The 22,287-nt window shown below is 24.9% G+C and overlaps 1 protein-coding gene across 1 annotated transcript; it reads left to right on the top strand.

Annotated features, from left to right (window-relative positions):
- Positions 1 to 21,567: 21,567 nt before the first annotated feature.
- On the top strand, positions 21,568 to 22,053 carry LOC149063293 (baculoviral IAP repeat-containing protein 7-like). The gene is made up of 2 exons (XM_089216263.1): positions 21,568 to 21,766; positions 21,836 to 22,053. The coding sequence occupies exons 1-2, from the start codon at positions 21,642 to 21,644 to the stop codon at positions 22,047 to 22,049; spliced, it is 339 nt and encodes a 112-aa protein (XP_089072389.1). The 5' UTR covers positions 21,568 to 21,641; the 3' UTR covers positions 22,050 to 22,053.
- The last annotated feature ends 234 nt before the right edge of the window (positions 22,054 to 22,287 follow it).

The raw sequence follows: 22,287 nt of genomic DNA on the forward strand, positions 1-22,287 counted from the left end.
TCTTAAGTCATTTCTATATAACTAATCATACTTTTTATATTTTTAACGTTAAGTTCACAGTTTTTTACATCTGAAACACGTCTTAACAATACATTTGGGTGAATAGAAAAAATAGAAAAATATTTGGTCAAAAATGGTGATAATTCCGCTAAATATCGTCTTAAGTCATTTCTATTAAACTAATCAAACTTTTTATATTTTTAACGTTAAGTTCACAGTTTTTTACATCTAAAACACGTCTTAACAATACATTTGGGTGAATAGAAAAAATAGAAAAAAAATTTGGTAAAAAATGGTGATAATTCCGCTAAATATCGTCTAAAGTCATTTGTATTGAACTAATCATACTTTTTATATTTTTAACGTTAAGTTCACATTATTTTACATCCAAAACACGCCTTAACATTACATTTGGGTGAATAGAAAAAATAGAAAAAAAATTTTGAAAAACAGGTGATGTATCCGCTAAATATCGTCTTAAGCCATTTCTATTAATTAATCATACTTTTTATATTTTTAACGTTAAGTTCACATTATTTTACATCTAAAACACGGCTTAACAATACATTTGGGTTAATAGAAAAAATAGAAAAAAAATTTGGTAAAAAATGGTGATAATTCCGCTAAATATCGTCTAAAGTCATTTGTATTGAACTAATCATACTTTTTATATTTTTAACGTTAAGTTCACAATATTTTTACATCTAAAACAGGTCTTTAAAATACATTTGGGTGAATAGAAAAAATAGAAAAAAAATTTGGTCAAAAATGGTGATAATTCCGCTAAATATCGTCTTAAGTCATTTCTATTAAACTAATCATACTTTTTATATTTTTAACGTTAAGTTCACAGTTTTTTACATCTGAAACACGGCTTAACAATACATTTGGGTTAATAGAAAAAATAGAAAAAAAATTTGGTAAAAAATGGTGATAATTCCGCTAAATATCGTCTAAAGTCATTTGCATTGAACTAATCATACTTTTTATATTTTTAACGCTAAGTTCACATTATTTTTACATCTAAAACACGTCTTTAAAATACATTTGGGTGACTATAAAAGGTCGAAAAAAAATTTTGAAAAACTGGTGATAATTCCGCTAAATATCGTCTAAAATCATTTGTATTGAACTAATCATACTTTTTATATTTTTAACGTTACGTTCACAGTTTTTACTTCTAAAACACGTCTTAACAATACATTTGAGTGAATAGAAAAAATAGAAAAAAAATTTGCGAAAAAATTTGGTAAAAAATGGTGATAATTCCGCTAAATATCGTCTTAAGCCATTTCTATTAAACTAATCATACTTTTTATATTTTTAACGTTAAGTTCACATTATTTTACATCCAAAACACGCCTTAACATTACATTTGGGTGAATAGAAAAATAGAAAAGTATTTGGTCAAAAATGGTGATAATTCCGCTAAATATCGTCTTAAGTCATTTCTATTAAACTAATCAAACTTTTTATATTTTTAACGTTAAGTTCACAGTTTTTTACATCTGAAACACGTCTTAACAATACATTTGGGTGAATAGAAAAATAGAAAAGTATTTGGTCAAAAATGGTGATAATTCCGCTAAATATCGTCTTAAGTCATTTCTATTAAACTAATCAAACTTTTTATATTTTTAACGTTAAGTTCACATTATTTTACATCTAAAACACGCCTTAACAATACATTTGGGTGAATAGAAAAAATAGAAAAAAAATTTGGTCAAAAATGGAGATAATTCCACTAAATATCGTCTTAAGTCATTTCTATATAACTAATCATACTTTTTATATTTTTAACGTTAAGTTCACAGTTTTTTACATCTGAAACACGTCTTAACAATACATTTGGGTGAATAGAAAAAATAGAAAAAAAATTTGCGAAAAAATTTGGTAAAAAATGGTGATAATTCCGCTAAATATCGTCTTAAGCCATTTCTATTAAACTAATCATACTTTTTATATTTTTAACGTTAAGTTCACATTATTTTACATCCAAAACACGCCTTAACATTACATTTGGGTGAATAGAAAAAATAGAAAAAAAATTTTGAAAAACAGGTGATGAATCCGCTAAATATCGTCTTAAGCCATTTTTTTTAATTAATCATACTTTTTATATTTTTAACGTTAAGTTCACATTATTTTACATCTAAAACACAGCTTAACAATACATTTGGGTTAATAGAAAAAATAGAAAAAAAATTTGGTCAAAAATGGTGATAATTCTGCTAAATATCGTCTTAAGTCATTTCTATTAAACTAATCAAACTTTTTATATTTTTAACGTTAAGTTCACATTATTTTACATCTAAAACACGCCTTAACACTACATTTGGGTGAATAGAAAAAATAGAAAAAAAATTTGGTCAAAAATGGTGATAATTCCACTAAATATCGTCTTAAGTCATTTCTATTTAACTAATCATACTTTTTATATTTTTAACGTTAAGTTCACAGTTTTTTACATCTAAAACACGTCTTAACAATACATTTGGGTGAATAGAAAAAATAGAAAAATATTTGGTCAAAAATGGTGATAATTCCGCTAAATATCGTCTTAAGTCATTTCTATTAAACTAATCAAACTTTTTATATTTTTAACGTTAAGTTCACAGTTTTTTACACCTAAAACACGCCTTAACAATACATTTGGGTAAATAGAAAAAATAGAAAAAAAATTAGGTCAAAAATGGTGATAATTCCACTAAATATCGTCTTAAGTCATTTCTATTAAACTAATCAAACTTTTTATATTTTTACCGTTAACTTCACATTATTTTACATCTAAAATAAGCCTTAACAATACATTTGGGTGAATAGAAAAAATAGAAAAAAATTTGGTAAAAAATGGTGATAATTCCGCTAAATATCGTCTTAAGCCATTTCTATTAAACTAATCATACTTTTTATATTTTTAACGTTAAGTTCACATTATTTTACATCTAAAACACGCCTTAACAATACATTTGGGTGAATAGAAAAAATAGAAAAGTATTTGGTCAAAAATGGTGATAATTCCGCTAAATATCGTCTTAAGTCATTTCTATTAAACTAATCAAACTTTTTATATTTTTAATGTTAAGTTCACATTATTTTACATCTAAAACACGCCTTAACAATACATTTGGGTAAATAGAAAAAATAGAAAAAAAATTAGGTCAAAAATGGTGATAATTCCACTAAATATCGTCTTAAGTCATTTCTATTAAACTAATCAAACTTTTTATATTTTTAACGTTAAGTTCACATTATTTTACATCTAAAACAAGCCTTAACAATACATTTGGGTGAATAGAAAAAATAGAAAAAAATTTGGTAAAAAATGGTGATAATTCCGCTAAATATCGTCTTAAGCCATTTCTATTAAACTAATCATACTTTTTATATTTTTAACGTTAAGTTCACATTATTTTACATCTAAAACACGCCTTAACAATACATTTGGGTGAATAGAAAAATAGAAAAGTATTTGGTCAAAAATGGTGATAATTCCGCTAAATATCGTCTTAAGTCATTTCTATTAAACTAATCAAACTTTTTATATTTTTAACGTTAAGTTCACATTATTTTACATCTAAAACACGCCTTAACAATACATTTGGGTGAATAGAAAAAATAGAAAAAATATTTGGTCAAAAATGGTGATAATTCCGCTAAATATCGTCTTAAGTCATTTCTATTAAACTAATCAAACTTTTTATATTTTTACCGTTAACTTCACATTATTTTACATCTAAAACAAGCCTTAACAATACATTTGGGTGAATAGAAAAAATAGAAAAAAATTTGGTAAAAAATGGTGATAATTCCGCTAAATATCGTCTTAAGCCATTTCTATTAAACTAATCATACTTTTTATATTTTTAACGTTAAGTTCACATTATTTTACATCTAAAACACGCCTTAACAATACATTTGGGTGAATAGAAAAAATAGAAAAGTATTTGGTCAAAAATGGTGATAATTCCGCTAAATATCGTCTTAAGTCATTTCTATTAAACTAATCAAACTTTTTATATTTTTAATGTTAAGTTCACATTATTTTACATCTAAAACACGCCTTAACAATACATTTGGGTAAATAGAAAAAATAGAAAAAAAATTAGGTCAAAAATGGTGATAATTCCACTAAATATCGTCTTAAGTCATTTCTATTAAACTAATCAAACTTTTTATATTTTTAACGTTAAGTTCACATTATTTTACATCTAAAACAAGCCTTAACAATACATTTGGGTGAATAGAAAAAATAGAAAAAAATTTGGTAAAAAATGGTGATAATTCCGCTAAATATCGTCTTAAGCCATTTCTATTAAACTAATCATACTTTTTATATTTTTAACGTTAAGTTCACATTATTTTACATCTAAAACACGCCTTAACAATACATTTGGGTGAATAGAAAAATAGAAAAATATTTGGTCAAAAATGGTGATAATTCCGCTAAATATCGTCTTAAGTCATTTCTATTAAACTAATCAAACTTTTTATATTTTTAACGTTAAGTTCACATTATTTTACATCTAAAACACGCCTTAACAATACATTTGGGTGAATAGAAAAAATAGAAAAAAAATTTGGTCAAAAATGGTGATAATTCCACTAAATATCGTCTTAAGTCATTTCTATATAACTAATCATACTTTTTATATTTTTAACGTTAAGTTCACAGTTTTTTACATCTGAAACACGTCTTAACAATACATTTGGGTGAATAGAAAAAATAGAAAAATATTTGGTCAAAAATGGTGATAATTCCGCTAAATATCGTCTTAAGTCATTTCTATTAAACTAATCAAACTTTTTATATTTTTAACGTTAAGTTCACAGTTTTTTACATCTAAAACACGTCTTAACAATACATTTGGGTGAATAGAAAAAATAGAAAAAAAATTTGGTAAAAAATGGTGATAATTCCGCTAAATATCGTCTAAAGTCATTTGTATTGAACTAATCATACTTTTTATATTTTTAACGTTAAGTTCACATTATTTTACATCCAAAACACGCCTTAACATTACATTTGGGTGAATAGAAAAAATAGAAAAAAAATTTTGAAAAACAGGTGATGTATCCGCTAAATATCGTCTTAAGCCATTTCTATTAATTAATCATACTTTTTATATTTTTAACGTTAAGTTCACATTATTTTACATCTAAAACACGGCTTAACAATACATTTGGGTTAATAGAAAAAATAGAAAAAAAATTTGGTAAAAAATGGTGATAATTCCGCTAAATATCGTCTAAAGTCATTTGTATTGAACTAATCATACTTTTTATATTTTTAACGTTAAGTTCACAATATTTTTACATCTAAAACAGGTCTTTAAAATACATTTGGGTGAATAGAAAAAATAGAAAAAAAATTTGGTCAAAAATGGTGATAATTCCGCTAAATATCGTCTAAAATCATTTGTATTGAACTAATCATACTTTTTATATTTTTAACGTTACGTTCACAGTTTTTACTTCTAAAACACGTCTTAACAATACATTTGAGTGAATAGAAAAAATAGAAAAAAAATTTGCGAAAAAATTTGGTAAAAAATGGTGATAATTCCGCTAAATATCGTCTTAAGCCATTTCTATTAAACTAATCATACTTTTTATATTTTTAACGTTAAGTTCACATTATTTTACATCTAAAACACGCCTTAACAATACATTTGGGTGAATAGAAAAATAGAAAAGTATTTGGTCAAAAATGGTGATAATTCCGCTAAATATCGTCTTAAGTCATTTCTATTAAACTAATCAAACTTTTTATATTTTTAACGTTAAGTTCACATTATTTTACATCTAAAACACGCCTTAACAATACATTTGGGTGAATAGAAAAAATAGAAAAAAAATTTGGTCAAAAATGGTGATAATTCCACTAAATATCGTCTTAAGTCATTTCTATATAACTAATCATACTTTTTATATTTTTAACGTTAAGTTCACAGTTTTTTACATCTGAAACACGTCTTAACAATACATTTGGGTGAATAGAAAAAATAGAAAAATATTTGGTCAAAAATGGTGATAATTCCGCTAAATATCGTCTTAAGTCATTTCTATTAAACTAATCAAACTTTTTATATTTTTAACGTTAAGTTCACAGTTTTTTACATCTAAAACACGTCTTAACAATACATTTGGGTGAATAGAAAAAATAGAAAAAAAATTTGGTAAAAAATGGTGATAATTCCGCTAAATATCGTCTAAAGTCATTTGTATTGAACTAATCATACTTTTTATATTTTTAACGTTAAGTTCACATTATTTTACATCCAAAACACGCCTTAACATTACATTTGGGTGAATAGAAAAAATAGAAAAAAAATTTTGAAAAACAGGTGATGTATCCGCTAAATATCGTCTTAAGCCATTTCTATTAATTAATCATACTTTTTATATTTTTAACGTTAAGTTCACATTATTTTACATCTAAAACACGGCTTAACAATACATTTGGGTTAATAGAAAAAATAGAAAAAAAATTTGGTAAAAAATGGTGATAATTCCGCTAAATATCGTCTAAAGTCATTTGTATTGAACTAATCATACTTTTTATATTTTTAACGTTACGTTCACAGTTTTTACTTCTAAAACACGTCTTAACAATACATTTGAGTGAATAGAAAAAATAGAAAAAAAATTTGCGAAAATTTGGTATAAAATGGTGATAATTCCGCTAAATATCGTCTAAAGCCATTTCTATTAAACTAATCATACTTTTTATATTTTTACCGTTAAGTTCACATTATTTTACATCTAAAACGCGCCTTAACAATACATTTGGGTGAATAGAAAAAATAGAAAAAAAATTTGGTCAAAAATGGTGATAATTCCGCTAAATATCGTCTAAAGTCATTTTTATTGAACTAATCATACTTTTTATATTTTTAACGTTAAGTTCACATTATTTTACATCTAAAACGCGCCTTAACAATACATTTGGGTGAATAGAAAAAATAGAAAAAAAATTTGGTCAAAAATGGTGATGAATCCGCTAAATATCGTCTTAAGCCATTTCTATTAATTAATCATACTTTTTATATTTTTAACGTTAAGTTCACATTATTTTACATCTAAAACACGCCTTAACAATACATTTGGGTGAATAGAAAAAATAGAAAAAAAATTTGGTCAAAAATGGTGATAATTCCGCTAAATATCGTCTTAAGTTATTTCTATTTAACTAATCATACTTTTTATATTTTTACCATTAAGTTCACAGTTTTTTACATCTGAAACACGTCTTAACAATACATTTGGGTGAATAGAAAAAATAGAAAAATATTTGGTAAAAAATGGTGATAATTCCGCTAAATATCGTCTTAAGTCATTTCTATTAAACTAATCATACTTTTTATATTTTTAACGTTAAGTTCACATTATTTTACATCCAAAACACGCCTTAACATTACATTTGGGTGAATAGAAAAAATAGAAAAAAAATTTTGAAAAACAGGTGATGTATCCGCTAAATATCGTCTTAAGCCATTTCTATTAATTAATCATACTTTTTATATTTTTAACGTTAAGTTCACATTATTTTACATCTAAAACACGGCTTAACAATACATTTGGGTTAATAGAAAAAATAGAAAAAAAATTTGGTAAAAAATGGTGATAATTCAGCTAAATATCGTCTAAAGTCATTTGCATTGAACTAATCATACTTTTTATATTTTTAACGTTAAGTTCACAGTTTTTACATCTAAAACACGTCTTAACAATACATTTGAGTGAATAGAAAAAATAGAAAAAAAATTTGGTCAAAAATGGTGATGAATCCGCTAAATATCGTTTTAAGTCATTTCTATTAAACTAATCATACTTTTTATATTTTTACCGTTAAGTTCACATTATTTTACATCTAAAACACACCTTAACAATACATTTGGGTGAATAGAAAAAATAGAAAAAAAATTTGGTCAAAAATTGTGATAATTCCGCTAAATATCGTCTTAAGTTATTTCTATTAAACTAATCATACTTTTTATATTTTTACCGTTAAGTTCACATTATTTTTACATCTAAAACAGGTCTTTAAAATACATTTGGGTGACTATAAAAGGTCGTAAAAAAATTTTGAAAAACTGGTGATAATTCAGCTAAATATCGTCTAAAGTCATTTGTATTGAACTAATCATACTTTTTATATTTTTAACGTTAAGTTCACAGTTTTTACATCTAAAACACGTCTTAACAATACATTTGAGTGAATAGAAAAAATAGAAAAAAAATTTGGTCAAAAATGGTGATAATTCCGCTAAATATCGTCTTAAGTCATTTCTATTAAACTAATCATACTTTATATATTTTTACCGTTAAGTTCACATTATTTTTACATCTAAAACAGGTCTTTAAAATACATTTGGGTGACTATAAAAGGTCGAAAAAAAATTTTGAAAAACTGGTGATAATTCCGCTAAATATCGTCTAAAATCATTTGTATTGAACTAATCATACATTTTATATTTTTAACGTTACGTTCACAGTTTTTACTTCTAAAACACGTCTTAACAATACATTTGAGTGAATAGAAAAAATAGAAAAAAAATTTGGTCAAAAATGGTGATAATTCCGCTTAATATCGTCTAAAGTCATTTGTATTGAACTAATCATACTTTTTATATTTTTAACGTTACGTTCACAGTTTTTACTTCTAAAACACGTCTTAACAATACATTTGAGTGAATAGAAAAAATAGAAAAAAAATTTGCGAAAATTTGGTATAAAATGGTGATAATTCCGCTAAATATCGTCTAAAGCCATTTCTATTAAACTAATCATACTTTTTATATTTTTACCGTTAAGTTCACATTATTTTACATCTAAAACACGCCTTAACAATACATTTGGGGAATAGAAAAAATAGAAAAAAAATTTGGTCAAAAAAGGTGATAATTCCGCTAAATATCGTCTAAAGTCATTTTTATTGAACTAATCATACTTTTTATATTTTTAACGTTAAGTTCACATTATTTTTACATCTAAAACAGGTCTTTAAAATACATTTGGGTGACTATAAAAGGTCGAAAAAAAATTTTGAAAAACTGGTGATAATTCCGCTAAATATCGTCTAAAATCATTTGTATTGAACTAATCATACATTTTATATTTTTAACGTTACGTTCACAGTTTTTACTTCTAAAACACGTCTTAACAATACATTTGAGTGAATAGAAAAAATAGAAAAAAAATTTGCGAAAAAATTTGGTAAAAAATTGTGATAATTCCGCTAAATATCGTCTTAAGTTATTTCTATTAAACTAATCATACTTTTTATATTTTTACCGTTAAGTTCACATTATTTTTACATCTAAAACAGGTCTTTAAAATACATTTGGGTGACTATAAAAGGTCGTAAAAAAATTTTGAAAAACTGGTGATAATTCAGCTAAATATCGTCTAAAGTCATTTGTATTGAACTAAACATACTTTTTATATTTTTAACGTTAAGTTCACAGTTTTTACATCTAAAACACGTCTTAACAATACATTTGAGTGAATAGAAAAAATAGAAAAAAAATTTGGTCAAAAATGGTGATAATTCCGCTAAATATCGTCTTTTGTCATTTCTATTAAACTAATCATACTTTATATATTTTTACCGTTAAGTTCACATTATTTTTACATCTAAAACAGGTCTTTAAAATACATTTGGGTGACTATAAAAGGTCGAAAAAAAATTTTGAAAAACTGGTGATAATTCCGCTAAATATCGTCTAAAATCATTTGTATTGAACTAATCATACATTTTATATTTTTAACGTTACGTTCACAGTTTTTACTTCTAAAACACGTCTTAACAATACATTTGAGTGAATAGAAAAAATAGAAAAAAAATTTGGTCAAAAATGGTGATAATTCCGCTTAATATCGTCTAAAGTCATTTGTATTGAACTAATCATACTTTTTATATTTTTAACGTTACGTTCACAGTTTTTACTTCTAAAACACGTCTTAACAATACATTTGAGTGAATAGAAAAAATAGAAAAAAAATTTGCGAAAATTTGGTATAAAATGGTGATAATTCCGCTAAATATCGTCTAAAGCCATTTCTATTAAACTAATCATACTTTTTATATTTTTACCGTTAAGTTCACATTATTTTACATCTAAAACACGCCTTAACAATACATTTGGGGAATAGAAAAAATAGAAAAAAAATTTGGTCAAAAAAGGTGATAATTCCGCTAAATATCGTCTAAAGTCATTTTTATTGAACTAATCATACTTTTTATATTTTTAACGTTAAGTTCACATTATTTTACATCTAAAACGCGCCTTAACAATACATTTGGGTGAATAGAAAAAATAGAAAAAAAATTTGGTCAAAAATGGTGATGAATCCGCTAAATATCGTCTTAAGCCATTTCTATTAATTAATCATACTTTTTATATTTTTAACGTTAAGTTCACAGTTTTTACATCTAAAACACGTCTTAACAATACATTTGAGTGAATAGAAAAAATAGAAAAAAAATTTGGTCAAAAATGGTGATAATTCCGCTAAATATCGTCTTAAGTCATTTCTATTAAACTAATCATACTTTATATATTTTTACCGTTAAGTTCACATTATTTTTACATCTAAAACAGGTCTTTAAAATACATTTGGGTGACTATAAAAGGTCGAAAAAAAATTTTGAAAAACTGGTGATAATTCCGCTAAATATCGTCTAAAATCATTTGTATTGAACTAATCATACATTTTATATTTTTAACGTTACGTTCACAGTTTTTACTTCTAAAACACGTCTTAACAATACATTTGAGTGAATAGAAAAAATAGAAAAAAAATTTGCGAAAAAATTTGGTAAAAAATTGTGATAATTCCGCTAAATATCGTCTTAAGTTATTTCTATTAAACTAATCATACTTTTTATATTTTTACCGTTAAGTTCACATTATTTTTACATCTAAAACAGGTCTTTAAAATACATTTGGGTGACTATAAAAGGTCGTAAAAAAATTTTGAAAAACTGGTGATAATTCAGCTAAATATCGTCTAAAGTCATTTGTATTGAACTAATCATACTTTTTATATTTTTAACGTTAAGTTCACAGTTTTTACATCTAAAACACGTCTTAACAATACATTTGAGTGAATAGAAAAAATAGAAAAAAAATTTGGTCAAAAATGGTGATAATTCCGCTAAATATCGTCTTAAGTCATTTCTATTAAACTAATCATACTTTATATATTTTTACCGTTAAGTTCACATTATTTTTACATCTAAAACAGGTCTTTAAAATACATTTGGGTGACTATAAAAGGTCGAAAAAAAATTTTGAAAAACTGGTGATAATTCCGCTAAATATCGTCTAAAATCATTTGTATTGAACTAATCATACATTTTATATTTTTAACGTTACGTTCACAGTTTTTACTTCTAAAACACGTCTTAACAATACATTTGAGTGAATAGAAAAAATAGAAAAAAAATTTGGTCAAAAATGGTGATAATTCCGCTTAATATCGTCTAAAGTCATTTGTATTGAACTAATCATACTTTTTATATTTTTAACGTTACGTTCACAGTTTTTACTTCTAAAACACGTCTTAACAATACATTTGAGTGAATAGAAAAAATAGAAAAAAAATTTGCGAAAATTTGGTATAAAATGGTGATAATTCCGCTAAATATCGTCTAAAGTCATTTTTATTGAACTAATCATACTTTTTATATTTTTAACGTTAAGTTCACATTATTTTACATCTAAAACGCGCCTTAACAATACATTTGGGTGAATAGAAAAAATAGAAAAAAAATTTGGTCAAAAATGGTGATGAATCCGCTAAATATCGTCTTAAGCCATTTCTATTAATTAATCATACTTTTTATATTTTTAACGTTAAGTTCACATTATTTTACATCTAAAACACGCCTTAACAATACATTTGGGTGAATAGAAAAAATAGAAAAAAAATTTGGTCAAAAATGGTGATAATTCCGCTAAATATCGTCTTAAGTTATTTCTATTAAACTAATCATACTTTTTATATTTTTACCATTAAGTTCACATTATTTTTACATCTAAAACAGGTCTTTAAAATACATTTGGGTGACTATAAAAGTTCGTAAAAAAATTATGAAAAACTGGTGATAATTCCGCTAAATATCGTCTAAAGTCATTTGTATTGAACTAATCATACTTTTTATATTTTTAACGTTACGTTCACAGTTTTTACTTCTTAAACACGTCTTAACAATACATTTGAGTGAATAGAGAAAAAATAGAAAAAAAATTTGCGAAAATTTGGTATAAAATGGTGATAATTCCGCTAAATATCGTCTAAAGCCATTTCTATTAAACTAATCATACTTTTTATATTTTTACCGTTAAGTTCACATTATTTTACATCTAAAACACGCCTTAACAATACATTTGGGTGAATAGAAAAAATAGAAAAAAAATTTGGTCAAAAATGGTGATAATTCCGCTAAATATCGTCTTAAGCCATTTCTATTAATCTAATCATACTTTTTATATTTTTAACGTTAAATTCACATTATTTTACATCTAAAACACTTCTTAACAATATATTTGGGTGAATAGAAAAAATAGAAAAAAAATTTGCGAAAAAATTTGGTAAAAACAGGTGATGAATCCGCTAAATATCGTTTTAAGCCATTTCTATTAATTAATCATACTTATTATATTTTTAACGTTAAGTTCACATTATTTTACATCTAAAACACGCCTTAACAATACATTTGGGTGAATAGAAAAAATAGAAAAAAAATTTGGTCAAAAATTGTGATAATTCCGCTAAATATCGTCTTAAGTTATTTCTATTAAACTAATCATACTTTTTATATTTTTACCGTTAAGTTCACATTATTTTTACATCTAAAACAGGTCTTTAAAATACATTTGGGTGACTATAAAAGTTCGTAAAAAAATTTTGAAAAACTGGTGATAATTCCGCTAAATATCGTCTAAAGTCATTTGTATTGAACTAATCATACTTTTTATATTTTTAACGTTACGTTCACAGTTTTTACTTCTAAAACACGTCTTAACAATACATTTGAGTGAATAGAAAAAATAGAAAAAAAATTTGCGAAAATTTGGTAAAAAATGGTGATAATTCCGCTTAATATCGTCTAAAGTCATTTGTATTGAACTAATCATACTGTTTATATTTTTAACGTTAAGTCCACATTATTTTACATCTAAAACGCGCCTTAACAATACATTTGGTTGAATAGAAAAAATAGAAAAAAAATTTGGTCAAAAATTGTGATAATTCCGCTAAATATCGTCTTAAGCCATTTCTATTCAACTAATCATACTTTTTATATTTTTAACGTTAAGTTCACATTATTTTACATCTAAAACGCACCTTAACAATACATTTGGGTGAATAGAAAAAATAGAAAAAAAATTTGGTCAAAAATGGTGATAATTCCGCTAAATATCGTCTAAAGTCATTTTTATTGAACTAATCATACTTTTTATATTTTTAACGTTAAGTTCACATTATTTTACATCTAAAACGCGCCTTAACAATACATTTGGGTGAATAGAAAAAATAGAAAAAAAATTTGGTCAAAAATGGTGATGAATCCGCTAAATATCGTCTTAAGCCATTTCTATTAATTAATCATACTTTTTATATTTTTAACGTTAAGTTCACATTATTTTACATCTAAAACACGCCTTAACAATACATTTGGGTGAATAGAAAAAATAGAAAAAAAATTTGGTCAAAAATGGTGATAATTCCGCTAAATATCGTCTTAAGTTATTTCTATTTAACTAATCATACTTTTTATATTTTTACCATTAAGTTCACATTATTTTACATCTAAAACGCGCCTTAACAATACATTTGGGTGAATAGAAAAAATAGAAAAAAAATTTGGTCAAAAATGGTGATGAATCCGCTAAATATCGTCTTAAGCCATTTCTATTAATTAATCATACTTTTTATATTTTTAACGTTAAGTTCACATTATTTTACATCTAAAACACGCCTTAACAATACATTTGGGTGAATAGAAAAAATAGAAAAAAAATTTGGTCAAAAATGGTGATAATTCCGCTAAATATCGTCTTAAGTTATTTCTATTAAACTAATCATACTTTTTATATTTTTACCATTAAGTTCACATTATTTTTACATCTAAAACAGGTCTTTAAAATACATTTGGGTGACTATAAAAGTTCGTAAAAAAATTATGAAAAACTGGTGATAATTCCGCTAAATATCGTCTAATGTCATTTGTATTGAACTAATCATACTTTTTATATTTTTAACGTTACGTTCACAGTTTTTACTTCTTAAACACGTCTTAACAATACATTTGAGTGAATAGAAAAAATAGAAAAAAAATTTGCGAAAATTTGGTATAAAATGGTGATAATTCCGCTAAATATCGTCTAAAGCCATTTCTATTAAACTAATCATACTTTTTATATTTTTACCGTTAAGTTCACATTATTTTACATCTAAAACACGCCTTAACAATACATTTGGGTGAATAGAAAAAATAGAAAAAAAATTTGGTCAAAAATGGTGATAATTCCGCTAAATATCGTCTTAAGCCATTTCTATTAAACTAATCATACTTTTTATATTTTTAACGTTAAATTCACATTATTTTACATCTAAAACACTTCTTAACAATATATTTGGGTGAATAGAAAAAATAGAAAAAAAATTTGCGAAAAAATTTGGTAAAAACAGGTGATGAATCCGCTAAATATCGTTTTAAGCCATTTCTATTAATTAATCATACTTTTTATATTTTTAACGTTAAGTTCACATTATTTTACATCTAAAACACGCCTTAACAATACATTTGGGTGAATAGAAAAAATTAAAAAAAAATTTGGTCAAAAATTGTGATAATTCCGCTAAATATCGTCTTAAGTTATTTCTATTAAACTAATCATACTTTTTATATTTTTACCGTTAAGTTCACATTATTTTTACATCTAAAACAGGTCTTTAAAATACATTTGGGTGACTATAAAAGTTCGTAAAAAAATTTTGAAAAACTGGTGATAATTCCGCTAAATATCGTCTAAAGTCATTTGTATTGAACTAATCATACTTTTTATATTTTTAACGTTACGTTCACAGTTTTTACTTCTAAAACACGTCTTAACAATACATTTGAGTGAATAGAAAAAATAGAAAAAAAATTTGCGAAAATTTGGTAAAAAATGGTGATAATTCCGCTTAATATCGTCTAAAGTCATTTGTATTGAACTAATCATACTTTTTATATTTTTAACGTTAAGTTCACATTATTTTACATCTAAAACGCACCTTAACAATACATTTGGGTGAATAGAAAAAATAGAAAAAAAATTTGGTCAAAAATGGTGATAATTCCGCTAAATATCGTCTAAAGTCATTTTTATTGAACTAATCATACTTTTTATATTTTTAACGTTAAGTTCACATTATTTTACATCTAAAACGCGCCTTAACAATACATTTGGGTGAATAGAAAAAATAGAAAAAAAATTTGGTCAAAAATGGTGATGAATCCGCTAAATATCGTCTTAAGCCATTTCTATTAATTAATCATACTTTTTATATTTTTAACGTTAAGTTCACATTATTTTACATCTAAAACACGCCTTAACAATACATTTGGGTGAATAGAAAAAATAGAAAAAAAATTTGGTCAAAAATGGTGATAATTCCGCTAAATATCGTCTTAAGTTATTTCTATTTAACTAATCATACTTTTTATATTTTTACCATTAAGTTCACAGTTTTTTACATCTGAAACACGTCTTAACAATACATTTGGGTGAATAGAAAAAATAGAAAAATATTTGGTAAAAAATGGTGATAATTCCGCTAAATATCGTCTTAAGTCATTTCTATTAAACTAATCATACTTTTTATATTTTTAACGTTAAGTTCACATTATTTTACATCCAAAACACGCCTTAACATTACATTTGGGTGAATAGAAAAAATAGAAAAAAAATTTTGAAAAACAGGTGATGTATCCGCTAAATATCGTCTTAAGCCATTTCTATTAATTAATCATACTTTTTATATTTTTAACGTTAAGTTCACATTATTTTACATCTAAAACACGGCTTAACAATACATTTGGGTGAATAGAAAAAATAGAAAAAAAATTTGGTCAAAAATGGTGATAATTCCGCTAAATATCGTCTAAAGTCATTTGTATTGAACTAATCATACTTTTTATATTTTTACCGTTAAGTTCACATTATTTTTACATCTAAAACAGGTCTTTAAAATACATTTGGGTGACTATAAAAGGTCGTAAAAAAATTTTGAAAAACTGGTGATAATTCAGCTAAATATCGTCTAAAGTCATTTGTATTGAACTAATCATACTTTTTATATTTTTAACGTTAAGTTCACAGTTTTTACATCTAAAACACGTCTTAACAATACATTTGAGTGAATAGAAAAAATAGAAAAAAAATTTGGTCAAAAATGGTGATAATTCCGCTAAATATCGTTTTAAGTCATTTCTATTAAACTAATCATACTTTTTATATTTTTACCGTTAAGTTCACATTATTTTTACATCTAAAACAGGTCTTTAAAATACATTTGGGTGACTATAAAAGGTCGAAAAAAAATTTTGAAAAACTGGTGATAATTCCGCTAAATATCGTCTAAAGTCATTTGTATTGAACTAATCATACTTTTTATATTTTTAACGTTAAGTTCACATTATTTTACATCTAAAACACGCCTTAACAATACATTTGGGTGAATAGAAAAAATAGAAAAAAAATTTGGTCAAAAATGGTGATAATTCCGCTAAATATCGTCAAAATCATTTGTATTGAACTAATCATACTTTTTATATTTTTAAAGTTAAGTTCACATTATTTTACATCCATAACACGCCTAAACATTACATTTGGGTGAATAGAAAAAATAGAAAAAAAATTTGCGAAAAAATTTGGTAAAAAATGGTGATAATTCCGCTTAATATCGTCTAAAGTCATTTGTATTGAACTAATCATACTGTTTATATTTTTAACGTTAAGTTCACATTATTTTACATCTAAAACACGCCTTAACAATACATTAGGGTGAATAGAAAAAAAATTTGGTCAAAAATGGTGATAATTCCGCTAAATATCGTCTTAAGTTATTTCTATTAAACTAATCATACTTTTTATATTTTTACCATTAAGTTCACATTATTTTTACATCTAAAACAGGTCTTTAAAATACATTTGGGTGACTATAAAAGTTCGTAAAAAAATTTTGAAAAACTGGTGATAATTCCGCTAAATATCGTCTAAAGTCATTTGTATTGAACTAATCATACTTTTTATATTTTTAACATTACGTTCACAGTTTTTACTTCTAAAACACGTCTTAACAATACATTTGAGTGAATAGAAAAAATAGAAAAAAAATTTGCGAAAATTTGGTATAAAATGGTGATAATTCCGCTAAATATCGTCTTAAGCCATTTCTATTAAACTAATCATACTTTTTATATTTTTAACGTTAAGTTCACATTATTTTACATCTAAAACACTTCTTAACAATATATTTGGGTGAATAGAAAAAATAGAAAAAAAATTTGCGAAAAAATTTGGTAAAAAATGGTGATAATTCCGCTTAATTTCGTCTAAAGTCATTTGTATTGAACTAATCATACTGTTTATATTTTTAACGTTAAGTTCACATTATTTTACATCTAAAACGCGTCTTAACAATACATTTGGGTGAATAGAAAAAATAGAAAAAAAATTTGGTCAAAAATGGTGATAATTCCGCTAAATATCGTCTTAAGCCATTTCTATTAAACTAATCATACTTTTTATATTTTTATCGTTAAGTTCACATTATTTTACATCTAAAACACGCCTTAACAATACATTTGGGTGAATAGAAAAAATAGAAAAAAAATTTGGTCAAAAATGGTGATAATTCCGCTAAATATCGTCTAAAGTCATTTGTATTGAACTAATCATACTTTTTATATTTTTAACGTTAAGTTCACATTATTTTACATCCAAAACACGCCTTAACATTACATTTGGGTGAATAGAAAAAATAGAAAAAAAATTTTGAAAAACAGATGATGAATCCGCTAAATATCGTCTTAAGCCATTTCTATTAATTAATCATACTTTTTATATTTTTAACGTTAAGTTCACATTATTTTACATCTAAAACACGCCTTAACAATACATTTGGGTGAATAGAAAAAATAGAAAAAAAATTTGGTCAAAAATTGTGATAATTCCGCTAAATATCGTCTTAAGTTATTTCTATTAAACTAATCATACTTTTTATATTTTTACCGTTAAGTTCACATTATTTTTACATCTAAAACAGGTCTTTAAAATACATTTGGGTGACTATAAAAGGTCGAAAAAAAATTTTGAAAAACTGGTGATAATTCCGCTAAATATCGTCTAAAGTCATTTGTATTGAACTAATCATACTTTTTATATTTTTAACGTTAAGTTCTCATTATTTTACATCTAAAACACGCCTTAACAATACATTTGGGTGAATAGAAAAAATAGAAAAAAAATTTGGTCAAAAATGGTGATAATTCCGCTAAATATCGTCTAAAGTCATTTGTATTGAACTAATCATACTTTTTATATTTTTAAAGTTAAGTTCACATTATTTTACATCCATAACACGCCTAAACATTACATTTGGGTGAATAGAAAAAATAGAAAAAAAATTTGCGAAAAAATTTGGTAAAAAATGGTGATAATTCCGCTTAATATCGTCTAAAGTCATTTGTATTGAACTAATCATACTGTTTATATTTTTAACGTTAAGTTCACATTATTTTACATCTAAAACACGCCTTAACAATACATTAGGGTGAATAGAAAAAATAGAAAAAAAATTTGGTCAAAAATGGTGATAATTCCGCTAAATATCGTCTTAAGTTATTTCTATTAAACTAATCATACTTTTTATATTTTTACCATTAAGTTCACATTATTTTTACATCTAAAACAGGTCTTTAAAATACATTTGGGTGACTATAAAAGTTCGTAAAAAAATTTTGAAAAACTGGTGATAATTCCGCTAAATATCGTCTAAAGTCATTTGTATTGAACTAATCATACTTTTTATATTTTTAACATTACGTTCACAGTTTTTACTTCTAAAACACGTCTTAACAATACATTTGAGTGAATAGAAAAAATAGAAAAAAAATTTGCGAAAATTTGGTATAAAATGGTGATAATTCCGCTAAATATCGTCTTAAGCCATTTCTATTAAACTAATCATACTTTTTATATTTTTAACGTTAAGTTCACATTATTTTACATCTAAAACACTTCTTAACAATATATTTGGGTGAATAGAAAAAATAGAAAAAAAATTTGCGAAAAAATTTGGTAAAAAATGGTGATAATTCCGCTTAATATCGTCTAAAGTCATTTGTATTGAACTAATCATACTGTTTATATTTTTAACGTTAAGTTCACATTATTTTACATCTAAAACGCGTCTTAACAATACATTTGGGTGAATAGAAAAAATAGAAAAAAAATTTGGTCAAAAATGGTGATAATTCCGCTAAATATCGTCTTAAGCCATTTCTATTAAACTAATCATACTTTTTATATTTTTATCGTTAAGTTCACATTATTTTACATCTAAAACACGCCTTAACAATACATTTGGGTGAATAGAAAAAATAGAAAAAAAATTTGGTCAAAAATGGTGATAATTCCGCTAAATATCGTCTAAAGTCATTTGTATTGAACTAATCATACTTTTTATATTTTTAACGTTAAGTTCACATTATTTTACATCCAAAACACGCCTTAACATTACATTTGGGTGAATAGAAAAAATAGAAAAAAAATTTTGAAAAACAGATGATGAATCCGCTAAATATCGTCTTAAGCCATTTCTATTAATTAATCATACTTTTTATATTTTTAACGTTAAGTTCACATTATTTTACATCTAAAACACGCCTTAACAATACATTTGGGTGAATAGAAAAAATAGAAAAAAAATTTGGTCAAAAATTGTGATAATTCCGCTAAATATCGTCTTAAGTTATTTCTATTAAACTAATCATACTTTTTATATTTTTACCGTTAAGTTCACATTATTTTTACATCTAAAACAGGTCTTTAAAATACATTTGGGTGACTATAAAAGGTCGTAAAAAAATTTTGAAAAACTGGTGATAATTCAGCTAAATATCGTCTAAAGTCATTTGTATTGAACTAATCATACTTTTTATATTTTTAACGTTAAGTTCACAGTTTTTACATCTAAAACACGTCTTAACAATACATTTGAGTGAATAGAAAAAATAGAAAAAAAATTTGGTCAAAAATGGTGATAATTCCGCTAAATATCGTTTTAAGTCATTTCTATTAAACTAATCATACTTTTTATATTTTTACCGTTAAGTTCACATTATTTTTACATCTAAAACAGGTCTTTAAAATACATTTGGGTGACTATAAAAGGTCGAAAAAAAATTTTGAAAAACTGGTGATAATTCCGCTAAATATCGTCTAAAGTCATTTGTATTGAACCTAACTTTACCAAAAACTTAAATAAGATAATCATGAAACAAAATGTACCACACGATAACGTAGATACGATTGAAATACCCAGAAAATTCAATGTCTTAAAACTTCATGCTAATTCACTTTCAGTTTTAAATAGAGAAATAGAAAATCTTTTAAGAGATAATGCTAAAGAAAAAACAACAAATATTCACTCTACCGGAATTACAGCATTAATAATAATAACAATAGTGGTAATAACATATAAAATAATTAGATATGTAAAAAATAGGGGTAAAAAAACTAATAGCAAAACCAAGGATAAAGTCAATGTAGTATATCACGTGGATAAGAATAAAATACAAAAAGATAACAATATAACAGTTGAAGAAATTGTCGAAACTTAAATATACTACGTGATAATTGATAGACGAAAAATTATAGTAAAAATCACGTCTACACACTTAACATTATGTACGATGAACTGCTGACCAATACAATAATATTAACACACACTCATAACTGTAAGACCTATGGTCAATACACACCATGTATGAAGTAAGTTAGTTCACGGTGTACCTTAGACCTCAACACTCAACAAACATCGAACTCCGTATAACTACGATACAGTCAGATAGTTGGATAGAATATAATTTATATAGCTTGTGAGTATTATTATTTGTAAGTGTTTAATCTATAATAAAACTTAATGATAACTGAAACGGAATCCTAGTTATTTAAATATATTTAAGATCCTGTTATATATATCTACCCCTGGCTATACGGTAATTATATCTATAGAGTCCTACGACTCTCACTGGATATCTTATATTTAACTGGTCGTTTCCCCGACCACGTTACACTACAATCTTTTGTTAACGAATTTTTACGATGTTTTTGTAATCCAATTATAATAGATAGTGGTTTTAAAAGTAACAATCTGACTACTAACAGTAACAATTTACAATTAATTTATTACTTACACATGTTGGCTATACTGAGCTGTAATTCTTTAGTGTCAAAATTAATTTTCTTTACATTTTAGTAACTAATTAACTATCGTTAAACCAAGTTGTGTTTTATGTTTATTTTCGTATCTCTTAAGAATATATTTTTTATAGTAATACGTTTTGATTTTCAATGTCATTTAAAAACATGAACTTACAAAAAACTAGCAATGACATTTCTTCATTAGTTTCTTTAGTACGAAGCAAATCATTCCCAGCATATCCGGAATACATTACATTTACATCCAGATTAAAAACGTATGATATATTACCATCAAATATACCTCAAAATAAATATTTATTGGCTGATTGTGGTTTCATATTCAGAGGAGTAAAAGATGTTGTAGAATGTTTTTCCTGCGGACTTGTCTTACACGATTGGAAAAAAGATGATATACCATGGATTGAACACTCGAGACATAATCCGGAATGTATATATGTATTATTATCAAAAGGAAATCACTTTGTTGAATATGTAAAAACCAAATGCGGAAGATCTAAATGTAATTGTGAAATTGAATCATATGATACCACTTGCTAGTATATTAAGATGTATATAATATATATATAAACACTCTAACAATCAGAACACTACTTTAACAAACGTAATTCCTCAGAACAAAAAAAAATCGATAAGAATTTAAAGACCGCTAGCTACAATAATATGATTTCACCGGTTGTTTCAAAGTCGGTATTCGAAATTCGACCGTATGGCAAAAAAAGTGTAACAGTTGGATTGCTTGTTAACAAAAAGATTTCAATCGTTATATTATTAGAAT

Source organism: Diuraphis noxia, unplaced genomic scaffold, assembly GCF_037042655.1.
Source record: "Diuraphis noxia isolate RWA-SAM2 unplaced genomic scaffold, SU_Dnox_SAM2 contig0001, whole genome shotgun sequence".
In the NCBI taxonomy this organism is placed as follows: Eukaryota; Metazoa; Arthropoda; class Insecta; order Hemiptera; family Aphididae; genus Diuraphis; species Diuraphis noxia.

What these genes read in the sequence shown, in the direction of transcription:
- LOC149063293 (XM_089216263.1), top strand. Translation starts at nt 21,642, where the DNA reads ATGTCATTTAAAAACATGAACTTACAAAAAACTAGCAATGACATTTCT. An exon ending in TTTACATCCAGATTAAAAAC is followed by an intron (nt 21,767 to 21,835) that starts GTATGATATATT and finishes TTTCATATTCAG; the next exon opens with AGGAGTAAAAGATGTTGTAG.